General features: G+C 56.8%; 1 protein-coding gene across 1 annotated transcript in view; it reads right to left on the bottom strand.

Moving 5' to 3' along the window:
- MID2 (midline 2) overlaps window positions 1–21,182 on the bottom strand; it is a 62,119-nt gene that overhangs the window by 32,247 nt on the left and 8,690 nt on the right. The window contains exon 2 of the mRNA XM_061368960.1: window positions 10,801–11,522. Within this exon, the coding sequence (XP_061224944.1) occupies window positions 10,801–11,466 (666 nt within the window). The 5' untranslated portion in view covers window positions 11,467–11,522. The remainder of the gene's footprint in view (window positions 1–10,800; window positions 11,523–21,182) is intronic.

Here is a 21,182-nt window from a genome sequence, read left to right as displayed (position 1 = left end):
TGCATCTCTCCTCACCTTGCACACTCAAAACAAGATCAGCACATTCATGTACCAGTTCCTAAGCTGAGTAGCCCCAGCCCAGGCTCCTTTCCCCAGCACACTGAGCACCTTTCCATCTCCAGCCTGCCTGGGTGGCTACCAAGGCTCCATGTACAAGGAGGCTCTGATCAGAAGGCATTTCTGTCGGGAGCTGTGTGTGCCTGGGAGGAAATTCAGACTTAAACTCTCATGGCTTTAGTGAGTGATTCCTCTCATAAACTACCAGTATCCCCCAGGCATCACCACAGAGGTCACTGCTCCCCCAGACCCTTGCCCAGTTTTACGCCTGCAGAGCCATCAGAGAACATCCAGCTTTAAACCCTTGCACCCAATAAACCCACAGACCTCCCCCCAATGTCAGTAACAAACTGCTCCCCACAGGAGCTGTCGGGAAGGACTCCATCTGGAGCAGTATGGAAGTACCCAGGGTAAGTCATTTTGAGACAAACCATCACAAATATGCTTCGGAAAGAAGCTTCCCATTCCATTAGCTGCAGACCCACTACCCTCAAGCCACTGCTCTTGGCAACAGCTCCTTCTCTGCTGTAAGGGAAGACCTTCAGGCAGGACACAATTCCCTCACTAAGAGGCCACAAAGGGGCTTTTGGCCTTTCTTTAACGTTTTACATCATAGGCTGGGTTTTTATGGATCTCTCTGCCACAAGCATGAGCTGCTTGCCAGGCCACGGAGCTGCTGTGGGTGGATCCATCGGGCCCTTTCGTCTCGTGACCTGGGTTTTCCAATCACCATAAAAACAAACAAAGCCAAAGAGCACGAGCTGGAAGACAACCCCTGCATGTTTCCCCTTGGATGCCGGATGTCTGCTTCCCAAAAGCCCTTTTGGGAATCAAGGGAGGGATCTGGGTTTATTGCCTTGGTACATCCTGCACCACACACACCGTTGTGCACATTACTTGTCTGAGCTCAGCCCATAGTCCAGAGGTGCTGGGAGAGGCCGGCAGCTCCCCTGCTCCATCAGCAGCCCCATGGGGACCCAGCTGCTCATCACACTGACTCTGGAAGGTGGAAGGCCCAAACCCCAGCCCCTCACAACCAGATGGGCTTTGGCAGGAGCAGCACCAGGAACCCCCTCCCTGCCCGGCGGCCGCTGGCCAAGCCACAGCCATGTGAGCTTCCTCCATCCTCACGCTTCCCATCCCTGCAGGGCGGGATGCTGGCCGTGGGGGATGCGCGGGTCCCAGCCCATAGCTGCTCCCAGACAGCTCCTGTGCTCTCAGGCAGCTGCGCTCCAACCAGCTCCAAAAAGGCTGCACTGGGAGGAGGCAAGGAAGGGAACTGCAGGAGCAGAAGAGATGCCTCATCTGCACCTTAGAGAGGGAGATAACCAGAAACCTCTGCGTTTCACACCTAAGATTCTTTTGCTCCATGCAGCAAAGACGAGGACACTGATTTACACCCCAAACCCAGCACATCAGCTCCCCAGCTCAGACATGCCAAGCACCTGAGGGCAGCCCTAACCCTGCTGTGCACTGCCAGAGCCCCATCACAAGAGAAAGGCAGGTCAGGAGAACTATCACCTGTGAGCACAGGGCTCTGCAGATGCTGCAGATACGGCTCCTATGGACCACCCAGCTCCCAGAAATCATTCGAGGTGCAAGAACTCGTTCATCTGGAAGAAGCTCAGGAGGTTTTGGGGACACACCTCTGCTTTCCTCACCACAGACATACCTGTTTGCAGATAAAGATCAAAGCAAGATGGGCTGATTTACCAGCCATGCAGGGAATTATTTAGGCTGGAAAAGAGCTTTAAGGTCAAGGGTATGGTCAGAGCACTCATCAGGAGTCAGAGCCTGCCAGCTCTGTGGGATGCACTCCGCTCCACAGCAGATAACGTGCCCCTTCCAGCAGCAGGATGGTCTCCCCAGAGCCAGCATGCTGAGAAAGCAGAAGCTGGGACACACCAGTGAAAAGAGCAGCGCAGGTCACCCCACGCAACCCTCATCTTGAGGCCCCAAGATCCACTTCTAGTCCCAATCCAGGAGGAATTTTGTCAGCCGAGGTGCTGCTATTGTACATGGATTTCTATAAAAGGGCACAATAAACCACACAGAGAGGATGATTCGATGATTCTATGACATTCAAAGTGGGGTTTTTAAAAAGCATGTCATCTGTCATGGTAAAATCACTTAATGACACCTGTAAGCCTATTTAAGGGTCTAATGTGATAATAATAGCAATATTCAGCATCTCGGAGCATGACTTTGAGCCTGCTAATGAATTCAGATGATGCTCGCCCTGGTGCATGCAACCAACCTTCCAAATTACTTGGAGATACTGAACTGCTGCTCTTGTTTTCCAGGCAAGAGTACGCGCCACGAATAGCTGCAAGCTCAGGGAGCACAATTAAGCGAGCTATGCTAATTCACACTCCTGAATATTCATTGCGCCCATCGCGCCAGATACATGGAATATTAAACAACAGCTACTTGGGGCAGGAATATTCATCTTGTGGCAAAGGGGTTGCTTGGGAGAGTGTGGGCTTTGGGTGTCAGCAGCACGGGGATGCAGGACACGTGCCCAGAGCCTTCTCCCCTTCCCAGTGAGGCTGCCCGCCACAGCTGGACTGCATAGAACCAGAGAGTCACAGCCTGATTTGGGTTGAAGGGACCTTAAAGCTCATCCAGTTCCAAGCCCTGCCACGGGCAGGGACACCTTCCACTGGAGCAGCTTGCTCCAAGCCCCTGTGTCCAACCTGGCGTTGAGCACTGCCAGGGATGGGGCAGGTTCAAGCCATTCCCCTTGGCCTGTCCCTACAGGCCCTTGTCCCAAGCCCCTCTCCAGGTTCCCTGCAGCCCCTTTAGGCACTGGAGCTGCTCTAAGGTCTCCCCTTCAGGAGCCTTCTCTTCTCCAGGCTGCCCCAGCCCAGCTCTCTCAGCCTGGCTCCAGAGCAGAGCTGCTCCAGCCCTCGCAGTATCTCTGTGGCTCTGTGTGGCTCTTGTGCAAGGGCCCCTGAGATGGGCAGTGGTCTGCAGGTATTTATTTATTTAAATAAAACCAATATAATCCTTTATCTGGTTTTATTCATGTAAAAGCCCATTCACGCAGAACCGGGAGACCTAGAGTTCAGCTCATGCCCTCAGTGAAACCATGGGAGAGAAGCCCTGCAAAGGGAACAGCTTGCAGTTGTTCCAGGAAACACAAGTACCTGTTCTGGGGAGGAAACTGTGCGCCAGGGGTGAGCTTTCCGTCTCCGAGAGAGCTGACGCTGCAGAGAAGCAGCAGGAGCACATGGAGAGAAGAATCAGGAGGAAATGGTAATTCAGAAGCTGCAAAAGATAACAGAGATCTGGGGCACCCAGAGAGATGCTCTGGAGCAAACCACACCACAAAGGCAGCTGCATTGCTAACAAGCCTGTTTACAGACAGGGGGAAACCCCTCAGTTAAACCACACCACAGGGGGTGACGAGAACAAAGCTCAGGTTTGACGGGAACACAAACTGGCTTGAAGAAGTGTGGGGCCATGGCTCAAGGCCTGGCATGCATTTGTTTATGCTGGAAAGCAGTGTTGAGACTCAGATTTTCCCCCTTCTCCAGAAATAGCACTGAAAACTGGACAGCTAAACCCATCCCTCACGCAGGAGCCATGTGAGGGACACCCCAGCCTCAGTGAAAGGCACAGCAGGGCTCTGTGGATGCTCAAGACCTCATTTCCTGCAGTGTTCGAAGGTGTTACTGCAGGTCTGCAGCACCCAGCACCCAACGGCCGTGCAAAGCAGAGCTCTGAGTGAGACTCATCGGCACAAGCAATAGGCAGCATCTCCCAAACGCAACACTTGAGTGAGGCCACCAGACCTCCCATCTCCCAGCAGGACACAGGCTGCTGACCAATGGTCTCCTTCTCATTCTCATGTCTCTCTGAAGCCCAGCGACAGATCACCCTCCAAGGAAGTGGGAGCCAGAGACTGCTTTCTTCTCATCATTCATTTTCTTAGCACCCTATAAGCCCCAAGGCCTAGTACGTAAGCACAAAAACCTTCACAAAGGGCCATGAGCCCAGGTTCTTGCTGCAGGGAGGAAGCTGCTTCCCTTGCAATGCACGAAGCTCTTCCACCAGCCCCTTTGGGCAGGACACCGTGGACCTCCAGTGTCCATCTCCCTTCCCATCCTGCCCATTGGGGATTTTCAGTGCCTGCATCTCCCTGCCCATCCTGCCCCATGCTGCCTTTGCCTCTTGCCTCCGGCGCTGGCAGGAGGCACGGGCATCACCTCTACACGTATGATTCCCCTCCAGTTAAATGACTGCATAAGAGTCAAGCATCGGCTTGGAGTTGAACAAGGGCTGCACCCCAGCGCCCGGGAGCTGCTGCACTCACGATCTGATGTGCTCATGAATTGTTAATTTTTAATTTGCCCATGCAACAACTTCTGCCACAACCACCTCCCTGTGTCATGTCCCCCCCTCCCCAGAACCTGGGCACCTGCTTGCGCCCGGTTCCGCCCAAAGGAAAGATCTCAGAGTGGAAATCCTGAACTTCCAGCCCTGCTTATCTATAGGGTCATGGAAACCGCAGCATTTGGAAGGCGGCTGCAGTACAGGGAGGTGGCATCACTTTTCTAAAGTTATCTCACAATGACTCCATCTATTTACCATCTCGCCTCTTCCAGAATAGACCCAGTTTCGGGCAAAGGCTGGAGATGAATCCTTCAGGCCTTACCCCAACCACCACGTCACTGAGTGGTTTCTGCACAGCTTTGCACTTTCATTTTCCAGCTCAAGGTGCTCTGGAGACAGTAACAATGAAAGCACTCTGGATGTGAACATGGCGTCAGAAAAAGCAAGAGATGCACCTCGCTAGCACAGGGCTCAGGTTCATGTCTCACAAGCCACAATAGTGCAGTTTGATGATTAAGATAAACCCAAACCCTTCCCTAATAGCAGGTTTCTGGGAGGGACTCCGGTGCCTTGGGCTCGTGCAGATGTGATGGATCTTCCAGGACCTTTCAGCTTCCCAATGAGGGGTCCTGCACCAGTTGCAGTCTCAGCACCCACCCCACAGCAATGACTGGCGCCCACCACACAGCACATGAAAGGCACCCGTGACTTGCCAGAGGGGTCCTGGCAGGGGACCAGTGGCCTTTATCTGAAGCAGGGATGAAGTGAGATGCTCTTTTACCTATGCTCAACATCAGGTAAGTGCTGGCTGCTCTGCAAGGTTGCCACTGTAAACAGAACAATGGAGAGGATAATGCTGGGCTGGGGACCCTGTTTTGGGGGACAGCTCTCCCCTGCTCAGCAAGATCATGTAACCAGTCATAGGTGACAAACTCGATCTGAAATAACCATAAAAACACAGTGGTTTCCCCCATCACACAGTGTCTACCTCGCTTAGGAGAAAAGCCAGTGCTGGAAAGCCCAGGAGCTTGCTGGGGAGTGGAGATGATGCCTGGGCTCATGCACAAAATGCACTAAGAGGCTGCTGAGGAGGCTGGCAGGGGAAGTGGGGGCTCTGCCTGTCCCAGGACACCCATCGATTGCAAGAGCTGTGCTGCAGCAACTCGTTCTGTGGGCACCTGGCCCTCTGGCACAGCTACAAGTGATGAACTCATCTGCACCAGCCCCGCAGCTGCCACAGGAAGCCTGAACTCAGCCAAGGCTGCATCAGGGGGTCTCACAGCCTCTCTGCAGCACCCCTGGGACTGCGACACCTGCAGGCGACCATGGGCCACCCCACCAGTATCCCCAGAGCAGGGACAGTCCTGGCTCCCACCACCATGAGCGTGGGCCGGGGCGAGTTCAGGTGGAGTCACATCCCCTCCTCAAGCGGTCCAGAGGGAAGCATGCACATGTGTCTGGCTGCAACAGAGCATCCAGAGCCTCTGTACCGCTGCTGGTGCAGCCCTGCGCTGTGTGTAGCAGTCACAGCAGCCGCAGCTGTAACCCCTGTTCTCAGCTAACCCTTCTCTGCGTGGTGAAATGCGTACAGATACATCTGGAAAGTCAGTTTAGCCCTGTGGCAGCAGCACGGTACATTATACATTAAGCAGCAATCTCAGTGATTCACACAGTGCAAGTGAGAACCCGTTCACGAGTCCCAGGGTGAAGAAGTCCTACACTGCAGCAGGAAGGGAGGGCTTTTCCTCATCCTTCTACCCCTTCACTCTCTCCAGAGCCTTGCAGTAACTACCAGCTTCCTGCCTGTCTGGCACGGGGAGCTCTGGGTTGTCCCTGAATCCTGAGTCCCACTCACACAAACCCGCTGGAGGCAGCGTCACAGACACCGGGCTTTCCACTCCGCTTATTGCTCTTCCTTCAGCGAAGAGTGGATGTAAGTGTTACAAAACACATCTTTCTCTTCTTTTTTTGGCATTTCCAACCTGTCAATCAACAGAAACCTCCGCAACAGCAAAGGAAAAGCCTCCTCTGAGCTGGCCCTTATCCTGTTCCCGCAAAGGGAATAGAGCAGATGGAGAAGCAGAGAGCAGGGAGTCTTTAAGGCCACTGGAAGCCCTGGACAGAGGAGATGGTCCCAGCAGTTCTTGCTGCCATCTCCCCCTCACAGGGCATCCCTGCAGCGTTCCTGGTGCCTGGCACAGCGGAGGCAGGGCCAGGGCAGTGCTCAGAGAGCTCTGAGCTTCCAGCATCTGCATTTACAACTGCAGCGACCAGCACACAGAGCACCGTGTCCCCGCGCACGCTTTATCTAGGTCAAGCCATTAGTTGTGCTTTTAATCTCCATACGTTTTTAATTTGATCTTTAATGTGGATTTCAGCCTGTGAACCCAGCCGACAGACGTTCGTTGCCACCAATTGAGCTAAACATCCCAACCCTTCCCGAAGACACTGGGAAGGAGAACAAGCACCAAAATCCTGGTGCACTTTGAGCACCCCCAGCCAGGCTCACGCAGCAGCAGCTCTGGGGAACAGCCCCTCTGTCACGAAGCACTTTCCTACCCAAAGAGCTGTTCACAGTATCACAGTATCACAGTATGCTAGAGATTGGAAGGGACCTCAGAAGATCATCTAGTCCAATCCCCCTGCCGGAGCAGGAACACCTAGATAAGGTTACACAGGAACGTGTCCAGGCGGGTTTTGAATGTCTCCAAAGAAGGAGATTCCACAACCTCCCTGGGCAGCCTGTTCCAGTGTTCCGTCACCCTCACTGAGAAGTTTCTTCTCAAGTTTAAGTGGAACCTCTTGTGTTCCAGTTTGTACCCATTGCCCCTTGTCCTATCATTGTTTGCCACTGAGAAGAGCCTGGCTCCATCCTCGTGACACTCCCCCTTTATATATGTTCCCTCGTGTAGCTGACAGCCCTTGGTGAGGAGCCTTCCCAGGGATCCATGATGCTGGTGCTTCGACCTCCAGCCCGCCCCCCCGGCATCCCACATGGTCCCTCAAATTCACATCTCTCATCTCAAGCGCCAGGGCTGCAAGTCCCAGCAAAGGAGGTGGAAGCGGGAAGGCCCTCCCTGTCTGCCTTCAAAAGATGGGGATGTTTTCGCCACAGCAAACCCAAGTGTTGGATGGCCGGGGTTGGAAACAACTGCGGCTCCTCTGCACCGTCAGCATCCTTGGTGCCTGCAGCATTCCTGCCAGCAGCTGCTGGAGCTGGTGGGCTGATGTCCGAGGTGGAGAGCACGGCAATGGAGCTGCTTTGTGGAGGGGCTGCATGTGCAGAGTTACATGCTGGTGAACAGCAGCATAACCCCAGCCAGAACTCCTTTATCCCAAGGGAACGGGCAAGATGTGACACCTGCGGGGAGGTCCCAAGCCTCAGCCCCATTCACAACTTGGATTCACCACAGGCCAGGAAAACCACTTGCTTCTTTACAACAGAAACAAGCGGAGTTGACAACGCACAAAATAAAAAGCCATAACATGCTGAAGGGATTAGAGATGGCTCCCAAAGCACCTTGAGGTGTGTAATGTGCGACAGGCAGATTGCTGCACAGCCTCTGTGGGAAAAGCAGGCCACAGGCACACACTGGGGGTGTCTGATGGAAAACCAGCTCAGAGGGGACGGGGAGCACTGGGAGATGGTTTATGGTTTAGACACAAGGGGTTTAGCTCTCCTTAATTGGGGGGGGGGACGGGGTGGAATTTCCCAACAGATAGTCATGGGAAGCACAGCCATTTGACAGGAAGAAGTTGTTTGCTTCAAAACCCAATTTTCCATCAAAACCTCCAGACTGAAAGGTGTTTCCAGCTCCCTTGAGCTATGGGATCAAAGCTGGAGCTGAAGAGCAGTTGCAGCCCAGGGCTCATGGCCCCAGTACAGCACAGCACAGCACAGCACAGCACAGCACAGCTGCTCAGGAGCTACTCCACTAACAGCATCAACAGCAGGTCCACCACCACCAGCTCAGAGGCAGGAGGGAGGTGCAGAGCCGTGGGGCAGCACCGGCTCCATTCGCTGCGGTTCCCGGCAGCAGCATCCCACCACCCTCAAGTATGTCAGGCGCTTGCAAGGATTTCACTGCTGCCAGGTCTGTGGCCAGAGCTACAGGCTGAGGCTGCACAAGGAAGACAACACAAAGCACTAATGCAAATATTGATTCTGCTGGTAGAGCTCGGCATTGATCCCGTGCAAGTGCTGCAGCTGGGGGAGAGCAGTAGGAAAAGAGCAGCCCAGAGCATGCCCGATGGGCACGCAGCTGGAGGCAGGGGTTACATACAGACACATAACCAGCGTCCCTATGGAGCAGCCAGGACCAGGAGGAAGCAATCCCTGCAGACCCAAGGCACCACAGCCACCCGCTCCCTCCTCCCAGCCCGGGTTGACAGCACCGGAAGAAAGCTGCATGCAGAGAGCTCCCTTCATGGCCAAAACCGCTTTTAAGGCTGTTATTTCAAAAGGGACAAACGCAGGATTCTGGCACCCCGCAGAACCGGGCTGGCTGCGGCCACACTTGGGGCTGGCAGAGGTCTGTGTTTCCTGTTGGCTCTGCCTGGCTGGCTGACACAGGCGGCTCAGGGGGAACGGACTGAAAGGGTTCAGGTTTTGCTGCGCACAAACATCCTCGCTCGTTTCTCTCTAAGGTTCCCAATTTGCTAATTGAGACATTTCCTCATGGAAAAAGAATGTCCTGGACTAGGGATGGGGCTGCTGGCGCGGCTACGTGCACCGGGAAGCGCGGCGAGGAGCTTGCAAAGGCGAGGCCTGACAGCAAATACCAACCAGCACAGGCTCCTCCGCCGGCACACGCCAGCCCCCATGCCATGGGGCAGCCCCACCGGGACACAGATCCCACACAGGTGGGAACAAAGCCCGGAGCATCCCACAGCACCAACCATCCTCCCACCTCAGGCTGTCAGGCTTGGGGGTCTGGAGAAGGGCAGGAGTGGAACCAGCGGGAAGCTGGGCACTGTGGAGGGTTTCTGTCCAGGCATCGCTTTGTGATGAAACAATCTGGTCTGCACATAGGAAACTAGAGAGTTCTGTATTTTGGCTACAGGGACAGAAGAATTGCTTCTGCCCATAAAGCCCACAGGAGCAAACAGCTCGATTTTGCTGAAAACATTACCAAGACAAAGAGCCAGGAAAAGATTTTTGGGTCGGAACGAGCCCAGAACATCAGGGGAGAAAGGACCAAGGAAGCAGCGGCTGGAAGCACATGAGCAGGGTTATAACAGGGATAGGATTGCTACCACAGTGGTGGTCACACCAGCCTGGCGCTGCACGGGACCAGCTACGTGTTTTCTTACTATCAAATGAAAAGAGAATGAAAAGCATCCTGCAGACTCATGTGAACGCACGGGGGGTGGAGAGGGATTTCTACCTGTATATAGGTCAAACCTCACCCACCCAGGTTCGCAACACGTTCAGCACAGGCACGGCATACGAATGAAGTTGAGTACTCCGGAGGGATCCCTGAGAGTTTGCTCTCTCCTACCTGAGGAGCAGCAGAACAGCCATTCCGCCTGGATCAATATGTGCTGCAAGCGGAGGGGCAGGACCACTGCCTGTGTCTGCCACTCCAGCCGGGAGGAAATCAGGGCTGTAGTGGAGAACAGGCTCCTGCAATGGATCATTGTGCGATGGGAGCACTGCTCCTGGCAGGAAACAGGTGGAAAGGAGGCAAAGGCAATGGGACAACGGGGATCCTCAGCAGTCCCAAATCCCCACCAGTCTCCCATGAGCATGTGTGGCTGCTGCTGTCCTGTTCTCCTCACACCAGCACCCCCAAGTCCTCCAATGCAGGGCTGCTCCCAGCCCATCCAACCCCAGGGCTCCTGGTGCCCAGCCTCTCCTCACACAGTGGAGCAGCTTGGACAATCTGCTTGAGGAGGGCACAGAAGTGCCCTCCAGAGCACTCCTCAGGGCACAGCGATCTTCAGGCATGGCTAAAGCAGAAGGGTTCCCCCACACAGCAGCCTGAAGGAAATGCCCACATCCTGCTCCCATCCTTTGGGAAGGCTGCACAGGCACAGCCTGAGCACAGCAGCCTGAGGGGACCACGATGGTGGGTCCCCCATGCCACCCCTCTACACCTCAGCCCTCCCAGGACAGGGCAAAGCCGCAGGGCACCGGTGACACTGGGGAGAAGGGCCGGGGCCACGGCTCGGCACACACGCACTGGGAGGAAAACAAAACAGCAAAGCCTTTGCTCTGACTGCGCAAATGAGACCCAGCTCAGCCTCCCAGTACTATGGTCCTGGAGGAGCCCATGAGCTGCACCCTGCGCATCTCCAGCTGTTTGCCGTGAGCAAGAGGTGCTGGTGCTGCTGGCGCCAGCCCCTGCTCCAAGCACCATCCGCAGCCACCAGCAGCCCCAGGACGCCTCGCCAGGCACTTACCTTCAGCTTCTCGAAGCGATCACTGAGGGATGCCACTTGGTGGTCCCGGTGGCGCCCCACCAGTTTGCATAAGGCACAGATGAGCTGGTCGTCAGCGACACAGTACATGTTCACCTTCTCATTCTCGTGCTCCAGGCACGTGAGCCCTCGGAAGTGGGCGTCGGGCACGGGCTCCACCAGCCGGTGGCTGGTGAAGGGCTTCTTGTTGGGGTGCGTGGCGCGCAGGCAGCGGTCGCAGTAGGACACCTCGCAGGTGATGCAGGTCTTCACCGCGTCCCGTGGCGGGTCCTGCTCGCAGAACTGGCAGGCGATCCTCTCGCTGGCCACCGACATGCTTGGGCTGCTGTGGTACGTCCGCTCGCGGCGGCTCTCGCTGGGGGAGTTGGGCCCGCTCAGGGATGCCTTCTGGAAGCGGTCGATGATGTTCTGCAGGGTCACATTCCTCTTGAGGCCCTCCAGGCCCCGGTGGTTGAGGGAGATGACATAGCGGCACGTGGGGCACTGGAAGGCAGAGAGGGGTTCGATGGACTCACTGGAAGAGCAGCTGGACACCAAGATGCGGTGGGCGCAGCTGAAGCAGAGGCTGTGGGCGCACGGCAGCAAGAGGGGGTCCTCAAACAACTCCAGGCAGATTGGGCAGGTCAATTCTGACTCCAGTGTTTCCATCTTTAGTTAAAACGATCCGGGTTCAGCATCAAAAACCAGGGAAGGTGGGCTGGTACCTGCAGAGACAAGAGCAAAGGTATCAGACAGAGGCTCTCCAGGGCAGAAACAGCCAGCCAGGGGACATTGGACGTATCACCTCTGAAGCACCCCGATGCTGTCACACAGCCCAGCCAGACTCACACGAGCCCACTGCCGTGGTGACAAGCTGTGGTACCACCCACCCGAGCCAAGCCGCTGGCTCAGAGCAGCACCCAGGGGTGCTGCAGGGCAGGAGAGATGCTCAGGGCAAGGGGCAGTGGGAAGCTGCTCCCATCACCCTGCAGCCCAGCCGAGAAGAGGATTTGGAGAGCGAGGCTGAAGCCAAACCCAGCAGAAACCACATGATTTCTTGTTTCTTCTCTCAAGCACGAGGCAGGAGCGGGGGGAGCGTGCTGGCTTCTGTGTGGAATGGAAAGGCTACGCTGCACGGCAAAGATACAGCTCCGGCTGTCCCCTCCAGCAGCCACATGGTTCCATCTCCTTCTGGTGGAGGGAGAAACGTGAACTGTGTCCTGGGAACTGAGCAAAGCAGGAAGGGAGCTCCAACGCACTGTCCCCCCGCGCTGTGCCGCCTGCTGGAGCAGGGCACGGAAGAAGGAGCAGGGAAATTACAGCCCGCGGAGTCCCACCTCCACTGTCCTCTGCTGCACCTCAGCGACAGCCAGGGATGCCGGAACCAATTCCAGCGGGAGGCAAACATGCTCCTGTTCCAGATCACTCCCTCTGCTTGAGGCTGGAAACGGGCTCCCTGCAGTCACCGGACCCGCTGTCACGCTGCTCCCAAGCTCTGGTTTGCAGCACCCTGAGAGCTGGCCCTTGTCCCCACGTGCTCCCAAGCACTGTCCCCTCCATGCACCCAGCAGGCACTGAGCTCCCTTCCCATCCCGGCTGCAGTGGGCACAGGGGCACACATCGACAGCCCCTCTGCAGCCCATGGCAGGATCAGTGGGTCCCACCACTGGCAGGTATCCTGTGATCCAGCTCCTCCTGTCAAGCAGCTCCAGGGCCTTGAGCGATGCCCACACATGCTCCAGGGCTGGTTCCAGCCTCACCAGTACACGGTGCCAGCAGCAATCCCAGCATGGCAGGGACTGGCCAACCCTGCCCAGTGCCGGTTCGTGCCAGCGCCTGGGATCGGTGCATCCCTGGGGTGCCCTGCCGGGACCTGCCCGTGCCCGCCCTGCCTATCACAGCCTCTCCTCCCATCCGCCTGGCATGGGATTCACCAGTGCCTGGAGGAGATCTTGAGCTCTTCCCTGCGCCAGCTCGAGAGGCTTATAAAATTAAGCAATTGGATATTAGATATGGTGATGCTGCAGCAGCCTTATCAGGGCCTGCCTGAGTGAGCCTTGCACATATTTATGTAGATACACATTTTTCTCTCCCCACCTTCCCCCAAGAGACACAGTGAAGATCAGCTGCATCCACAGAAGCTGCAGAGCGTGAAGGCTCCCAAGAGCTTCCTCTCCGCAGCCCCTGGTGCCTTTCCCAAGCCTCAGAGCCCATCTCAGCAATGGGAATGTGGCAGGAGGGATCGCATCCGGCCGTGGTCCCACCTGCACTGGCTGCAGCAGCCATCCCTGCCCCACTGTGGGACCAGGAGCTCCCGCAGCACATCCATGTCCCCCCATCACCACCGCAGCACTGGGCAGCCCGCGCACACTTCCTCCTGCTGCTTGTGCTTTAAACCTTAAGCACTGCTGCTCCTCTCCAGGGCTGTCCCCACGAAGCACTCCCATGCACTCCCACCCGGCTCTGCTGCTTCCAGGGCCACAAACGGATGCAAAGCGTGTAACCAGGCTTCTGCCTCGCTCCCCAGGGCCCCTCCTGCGGGAACCCTGTTTTCCTTCCTGGGACAGCACCGTTCAGATGTGACGCAGCTGAGCAGAGCCTCACCAGCGGCTGGAGCAGCGGCTCCTGCACCTGGGCGACACAGCCGATGCTGCCGCTGAAGCCTTTCATGCCTCCCACTTTGATGTTCCCTTTGATGTCCGGGATTGGCGTGGCACGAGGAATAGCTGATTAGATTAAAATCTGCTCGCTCCAGAGTCATCAACTCCCTCAGCACAAGCACTATAAAACATTAACACGGGTTACAAACAGCCCTGCATGCTGCTTGTGCCCACAGATCCGGCTGCCCTGGCCACATCCCCAGCAGCCGGGCAGGGCTGTGACAGCGAGCACCGGCGGTTTAACACAGCACTGATGTTACAAACCCAGATTCTGCTCTGGGAACACTGGAGCGGGATCTCTCCCACTGCACAACACACGGAGACAAGCAGGATCCCTCCAGTGCACCCACAGCGTGCCTGAGCTCGGCACAACGGCAGCAATGACCAGCTTTATGCGGTTGCCAGCAGGCACCGTGCTGCTGGAGGTCTGCATCACTGTGACCTGCCCTCCCTACACAGACCCACAGGTGTCACACACCTCCCCATGGGTGTCACACACACAGATCCACAGGTGTCAAACACACACAGACCCACTGGTGTCACACACCTCCCCGTGGGTGTCACACACACATCCCTATGGGTGTCACGCACACATCCCTATGGGTGTCACACACACTTCCCCATGGGTGTCAAACAGACACAGACCCACTGGTGTCACACACCTCCCCATGGGTGTCACACACCTCCCCATGGGTGTCACACACACCACCCCATGTGCTGCTCCGTGCCTCCCCACTCTCACCTCTCAGCCCACAGGCAAAGCCACAGTCACAGTTCACTTGAGAGGCTCTGAATCCCACATGCAGGCTGGGAGCAGCACAAGTGCGGGGAACTCCAGGGCCGCATGGGGCATCCTTAGCAAGCCCTGCCAAGGGTCATTCAATACAAAGGTTCTCTTACTGCCTCTCCCCAGTTACTGCTTTTACAAGATCAAAGCCAAACGTGCTTCATTGCTACCTCAAGCTCAGAGGTGCATCATCAGCGATGCAGAGGTTCACCACCAGGAAAAGGAGAGAAGACCAGCAGGAGGGGATGCTGCTCACATCATCATCCTGACTACCTGGGAAGAGACATTCCGGTGCACATCACCTAGGGACAGGGTCAGCCAGCCCAAAATTCCCCCTGATGCCTCTGACCACCTTCAGGCAGCCCAAAATTCCTCCTTCTCCTTGTGGTCTCCCTACAGCCTCTGGTGCCAGATGCTGCTGCTCACCCACCCACCCCATGCAAGCCCCATGCCATGGAGTTCAGATACCTAAAATCAGTGCAACTCATTGTATCTGTGTTTAAAACCAACAGCCATGATTTCAATTCCTGAGCTTGGCTATAACTATGTCTTGAGGTGGGTCCTCCTGCCCCTGCCCACAGCACAGCCCAAGGAGCACCCAGCTCCCCCCAATGCCAGACACGGGATAGCTTTATTGAGAATGTGATTCTCAGTGCTCTGCATGCATTAGCATAGAGGGAGTGTAAAAATGCACTTATGATGCTAAACCCCTGGTCCCAGATCCATCTGGCTTTGCTACCATTTCATGGTGACAGGTCAGTGCACCTTGCGCACAGCAAAGCACCAGCCTCTGCAGAGGTGGACAACACAGCTCCCACTGCCTTGAAGTGTTACAGGGCATATAAAACCCAACAATGCCCATCCATCCATCCATCCACCCACCCACCGGTCTTCTGCTGCAGCAACCCCTTGTGACCTCTGCCAGCCCCTGCTCCTACCAGGGTTTGTGTGTTCACCTCAAATTCCTCCTGCTCTCTCTTGCAGCAAAACCTGTCAGAGCCCCACAGGGCAAACAGCTCTGCTCCGGACCCATCAGGCACCGGCTGATGCTGCAGGCTGATGCTCTCCATGCAAGTGTGATTCCTTCTTCTTTCTTCCCCCCCCCCCCCTTGTTGTGTTTGTGTTTCCCCAGAAAGGCTGCAGCACTGCTGAGCCAAGAGCGAGGCTGGGAGCAGCCGCGGTGCTGCTCCACCCGCACGTTAGACTCACATGTAATCAAATATGGCAACCCTTTCCTTAACTGGCTCCCGACAGCAGGACAGCAGATCTGGGCAGCAGTTGTCTGCGTGCTCGCTGCTGGCCTCAGGAGAACCAGCTCAGCACCGGATCCCTGCTCGGGAGCAATGAAACCCTCATCCGGCAGCCACAGCCCAGCCCCGGAGCCCCCATCCTGGGCAAGCAGGATCCTCCAGTGGGGGGGGGCAGAGGGGCTGCCCTTCACCCCCAGCCCCACATACCTGCAGCCTGCCAACGACCTGCCCTAACCCTGCCCTTGGCACCGGGCTGCCCCCAGGGAACAGAGGTCCCATGAGGACAAACAGCCCCAAGCGTGTGATTAGCACCAGCACCAGCTTCTTGTCTGAGGAAGGAGCACACGGGGAGCTCAATCAGGCTCCTCCAGCCAGTTCACACCAAGAGTCACCCAATTCCAGCCAGGAAAGCTGAAAGCCCCCCCCGGAGCTTGGCCTTTCCTCCCGCAGCTCCTGCCTCTACAGCTTCCCCATAACTTGGGCATCTGTCTGAGGCTGCCTGAAGAAATCTGATAATTCAGGTCCCAGCTGCCCTCCCAAACACCTTATCACAATCCTGAAAAAGCAGGAAAACCCAACGCCGATTAAACTGGATTTCCTGTGCAGCCGCCACGCGCTGCTGTTCTTAATCCATCACTCTGGAGCACAGGCATCTCCACACCAGCTTAAGCATTTTCCCAGCCAATTTGCTGGGTGCTAAAATAAAGCTGGCTGCTCTGCAGCTCCCTCAGCTCTTGTACCTCTCTAAACGAAGGGCAGAGCACAAGAGCTGCGCTCCCATGAAGCAGCAACAGCTTTTAATGAGAGATTACTTTCTGCTGTCTCCGTCGCTGAACCCGCTCCAGAAGAGCTGGCTGGAGCCCACTGGCGCCAAGGAGCTGCTGCTGGTTCATGTCTCCATTTGCACAGTGCCTTATCCCCCCTGTCCCTGGAATTCCATCTTCACTGTCCTCACTGAGGGGATGGAACTGTTCCGCTTCACCACCTCATCCCCCTCCTGAGCTCCCGTCAGGGTCCAGTGTCGGAGCAGGGCTCCCAGGGCTGGGGAGGGCCCCACACCATGGGGTATCCCCTAAGCACATCTGTCCTTGCAGCTTGCACAACTGGCTTTGGTTGGGGTTCTTCCCTACCCAGTCCTAAGAGGGGGCTATTCCCACTATGCAAACCCTGCACAAGCCTTGGCAACCAACACACAAGCACAGACCAAGCTATGGCACATCACTGGTCCAGCACGTCCATCCGGCCACTGCTGCTGTCCCCTCTGCAGCAGCAGCAGTGATGGCAGCACTCGGGCTGCAGCTCAAGCTGCTCTGCTTTGGGGTGCTACATTTTCCACCTCACTTCTCTCCCTCTTCATCCCAACAACACCTCTCCATTTGTCAAGGAGCTCCAGGAGCCCCCAGCATCCGTCACCATTATCCTCTACATGCACAAGCAGCCCTGTCCCCAGCAGGGGCCCCAAAGCCATCATCAGAACCCAGCACCTTCCCCTGCCATCCTTCCCCTCCCGCCAGTGCCGGACCTGAGCCTCTCCCATGGTTCAAATGGCCAATGGCACTTCTGCAGCCATGCAGACATCCATTGATTACACTGCTCGTTTTGGCCACAGCATGAATCTGCAGCCACCTCTGATTCCCCCCGTGTGAACTGAAGATCCACAAAGCACAACACAGGGAGGAACGGTGAGAACAGGAGAGCCAAAAGTTAGACAACATTTTGGCCAAAGGTTAAACAATTGGTGGCTGATTTGCTGGTAACTGTGGCGAGGGAGGAAGCACAAAGGTTCTTTGTGGTGGCTGGTCAGGACTGCACAGGAACACAAGCATCACAGTGTAATAATGCTGGTGTTGGTCCCAGGCGCCAGCACATTCTGTGGATTTTGTGGGGATCTTGGAAGCACCCCAAGGCCAGCAGCGCCCAGGACAGCCCCCACAGAGGGAGCCAATGCTTCACCCGTGAGGCAAAGCCTTCAGCATGAGCCCAGCGCTGCTCCGTTCTGGAGGAGCTCACTGGAGAGCAGGAGCTGCTCCAAGGAGCTTGTTGTCCCAGAGAACCTGCAGGGGACAAGGATGCTCCAACCACAGCCCATGATGCCTCCACCAGGGAGAGACCTCATCTACCTCGAAGACACGAGAGGCAGGCACCAAATGAAGACCATCTCCTTTTCTCCTATTATGTCCTGGTTGAAGCAAAGGTTTCACCTTTGTGCCCACCTCAGCAGCTCCCTGAGTGCTCCCACGAGGCCTCAGGACAGCACGTGCCCACCATGTGTTTGAAGTCTGACATGAGAAGAAGACCACAGATTTCCTGTGCCTTGCTCACCAGCTCCTGCAGAACCACGCGGTGTGGATGCTCAGCAGCCAGAGTAGGCTAAAGAAACCCCACACTGCAGTGGGACACATCAGGTACCCTCTCCTCCATGAGCCTTACGGGTCAGTTCCCACAGATGTGGCATGGAAACCTTCCCCTGCCTCCTCCTGCAGTGGCCTGGAGTGGGCAGGACACTGGGCAGCGCAGGGCATCTCTGTCCCCCTCTGACTCGCAGCACGGTTGGGTTTGATTCCCATCGAATGCTGCGGCTCCCTAGAGCTCTCCACACTCCAGCAGTCAGTAGAACCAGGGACTGCAGCAGCCAGGCTCACCCCAAACAGGCAACAGCCCATCACAGCCACCTCCTTGCACCAGGTCCATCCATCTGAGCCTCCTCAGCTGCATGCTTCTGCCTGGAGCTGCCAAAACCCAACCCCTGTCCCGCTGCCACCACAGCTCCGCAGCCACCCCGGTGCCAGAGCCAGGGACACCCCCAGGTGCATGGTTCTGGGGGTGCAGCAGCGCTGGGATCAGCTCCACACTCCCCGGGCCAGCACAGATGGAGCGAGCCGCTTCCAGCCCGGGCACTGAGCAGCAGCTGGGGCCCTGGCTCAGCACCGAGCTGGAGCGGGCACCGCTCCCCAGCAGCCCCCAGGCCCCCGTCCCCTCCCTGCTGACCCACTGCTCCAGGTCTCACCATCTCTCTCCCGCACCTCTCCGGCCGTCACTGCTGCCCCCGCCACCTGCTCGTCCTCGCTGCTGTCAGGGACACGGCACCGGCAGCTCCCCAGCACACATCACAGCAGCCTTTTGATCCAAGCCTTCCACAAGCGCACCGGCACCTCCGTGTCCTTCCCCTCTTCCTCAGCCGCGGCTGCAATGCGGCTCCAGCCTGGCATCATCCCTGCAACAGCCAGAGCCCCTGGCCCTGCAAGGACGAGGGGAGGGCACGGCCGCAAGTGCAGCACGGCAGCAGCTGGTGCTTCAGAACAACCTTTCCTTGTCTCGTGAGGCTGATGAGCAAGTCCTGGCTCTTATCCCCCCAGTGGATGATGCACAGAGACACATCCAGCCCTGCAGACTGCTGCTGCTGGCAGAGACCCAACTGGGCACTGCCAAGTCCCACAGCCACGAGCTAGAGAGAGAGAGGAGCCCCCACCCCACTTCCTACCTGCACCCACCATGACAGCTCAGCTCCTTCACTAAGCCAGAAGCAAGGCAAGGTGGCTGGGACACTGGGGTACACCCCCCATGTTCCTGGAGGGGCAGGGTGGCCAAGGAGAAGCACATTCCAAGGGAGGACCCCTCAGCCTCTCTGGAGGCTGGAGAAGCAGCACCCACTCAGCGCTCACAGCCCTGGGGCTGTACTGGGGATGATCATCTTCTGGGGACCGAGCTATCAGCACTTCAGTGTTTTCTACTGAACCACCAAGTCTCACTGCAGGACAACAAACAACTCTGCTCCCCAAAAGTGAGCTGGGCTGAGAAGGTGCTGAAAAATCGACCATAGTGATGACAAGGCTGGGCTCATGGCAAAGTCCGTTGTGGGAAAGAGCCATGAGAAGACACAGACCCAAACCTGGGAAGGCACTGGTGCTGCTGCTGTGATGCAAGCATGGCACAGTGAGGAGCCAACTCCTCCCCAGTGCTCCCCAAGGACCCTCATGCTGATGGTGAAGAGGTGTTTACTGGACCAAGACAGATCCCCATCCAAAGAGGGGCTTCTGCACAGTGCAGCCCTGTCCCCGTGAAGGCACCAAGCTGGCGGTGCCAGCCCAGTGCTTGGGGCCCCTGCTCCGCATCAGAGTGCACCAGGCAGCAGCAGGGCAGGGAGAAGGCTGGAGCAGGGCACGGCCTCTGAAGGGCCAGGAGCTGCAGCTCGGACTGAGGTTCCCACCAGCATCTCACCCTGCTGAGGGTTACAGCATCTCCAGGCACGTGCTGCTGCCGCTCCTCGAGCCCATGGACCCTCCCGCCATGGTGCCTCAGTCCCACTTCGTTGCTCAGGTGCTGCCGGCAGAAAAAGGGCCATTCCCACCTGGTAGGAGCAATCCTGATCCCACGTGCTGCTCACTGGAGGCTGGGCCTCCAGTCAGCCCAAAGCCTCACTGGGCTGCCCCAGCTCCAGCCTCCAAATCCCAGACCCACCAAATGCAGTGCTTCCAACGGATGCCACAGGGTCGGGAATTCAAAGGCTATTGTGCTGCTTTGTGCAAGGTTAAATATATCTGCACAGGCTCCTGGAGGCTGCATTCCTGGGAAGGGGTAGGATAAACAAGGCTTCCTGCGGGAACTGAAGACAATGGGGAATAATTGGCATGAATCCCCAGTGCAGAAACAATGCAGGTTGCAGATATTTCAGCCTACACCACCCTCCTCCCCCTGCCATGTTCAGGAAGAGGCACCCAGAATGGTCTAGCTTGGTCCATGGCCCTTGGTGAGACACAAGCTATTGAACAGGAGGAAAGCCACACAACACCAGAGCACCCGGATCAGCCCAGGGCTTCACTGCTGTAGGCTTCCCATTGCAACAGGAGGCTAGTGTGTGTGGTTTGGACACGCATTTTTCCCAGCATCTTCCCAGCTGGGCTCATGCCAGGGCACCCAGATACCGAGGGTCCCAGGGCAGAAGGTTTGGAGTTGGAGTTTGCACCCATGTTCCACGCCTGCTTCGCTCCCAGCACAGTACAGCCAGCAATACGGTACCAGTGCCGTGCCAATGCAGTGCCAGACCAGCCAAACCAAACCCGCAGGAAGCTCCCATGCTGCTGCAGGGCTCCAGGAGGGAGGGTACATCGCGTTGCAGACCCCACTACAGTTGCCTCCTCTTCATTTTGGAGAGGGACAAACCGAGGCTTGTTTTCAAACCATGGCAAGTTTTTTAGCTGTCTTCCTGCACTGGTCCCTCGGGAGGGCTCTGTAAGCCAGCCAGATTCCCACATCCTCCTCCCAGAGCTGCAGAATGAGACATCAGCGCTGACCTCGTTAAACAGGTCGTTTGAAGCCTTTCAAACTAAATGCTCCTGCGGTCCCGAGGTGACTGGCAACTATTAGCATCCCTTTGGAGAGGGCTCTCCAGCTCTCAATCGCTCCCGCACACAAGCACTTTTACACTTCCAGTCACAAAAAGGAAATAAAGCACCGATTCAACCCACTCAGCTTTTCCCAGCCGGTTCCACCTATCTCCGAGGTTATTCTGCAGTCGTGTTTGTGCCGCTTCACGGCCGCGCTTGGAGCCTGGGGGCCGGTCCTTGCACTTCGACACCGCATGCAGGTGGGATGAGGCCCATGCAGCGGGAATGGCTCAGTGCTACAGGGCAGGGGTGCATGGGCACAGCACAACCCGCTCGAGCAGCAGCAACGTGTTTGAGACGCTCA

Source organism: Neopsephotus bourkii, unplaced genomic scaffold, assembly GCF_033783945.1.
Source record: "Neopsephotus bourkii isolate Nb327-2 ecotype Australia unplaced genomic scaffold, CSIRO-AGI_Nbou_v1 NB_1468, whole genome shotgun sequence".
Taxonomy (NCBI): domain Eukaryota; kingdom Metazoa; phylum Chordata; class Aves; order Psittaciformes; family Psittacidae; genus Neopsephotus; species Neopsephotus bourkii.
Note: the sequence above shows the minus strand (reverse complement) of the source record. Positions and strands in the feature narration are given on the sequence as shown.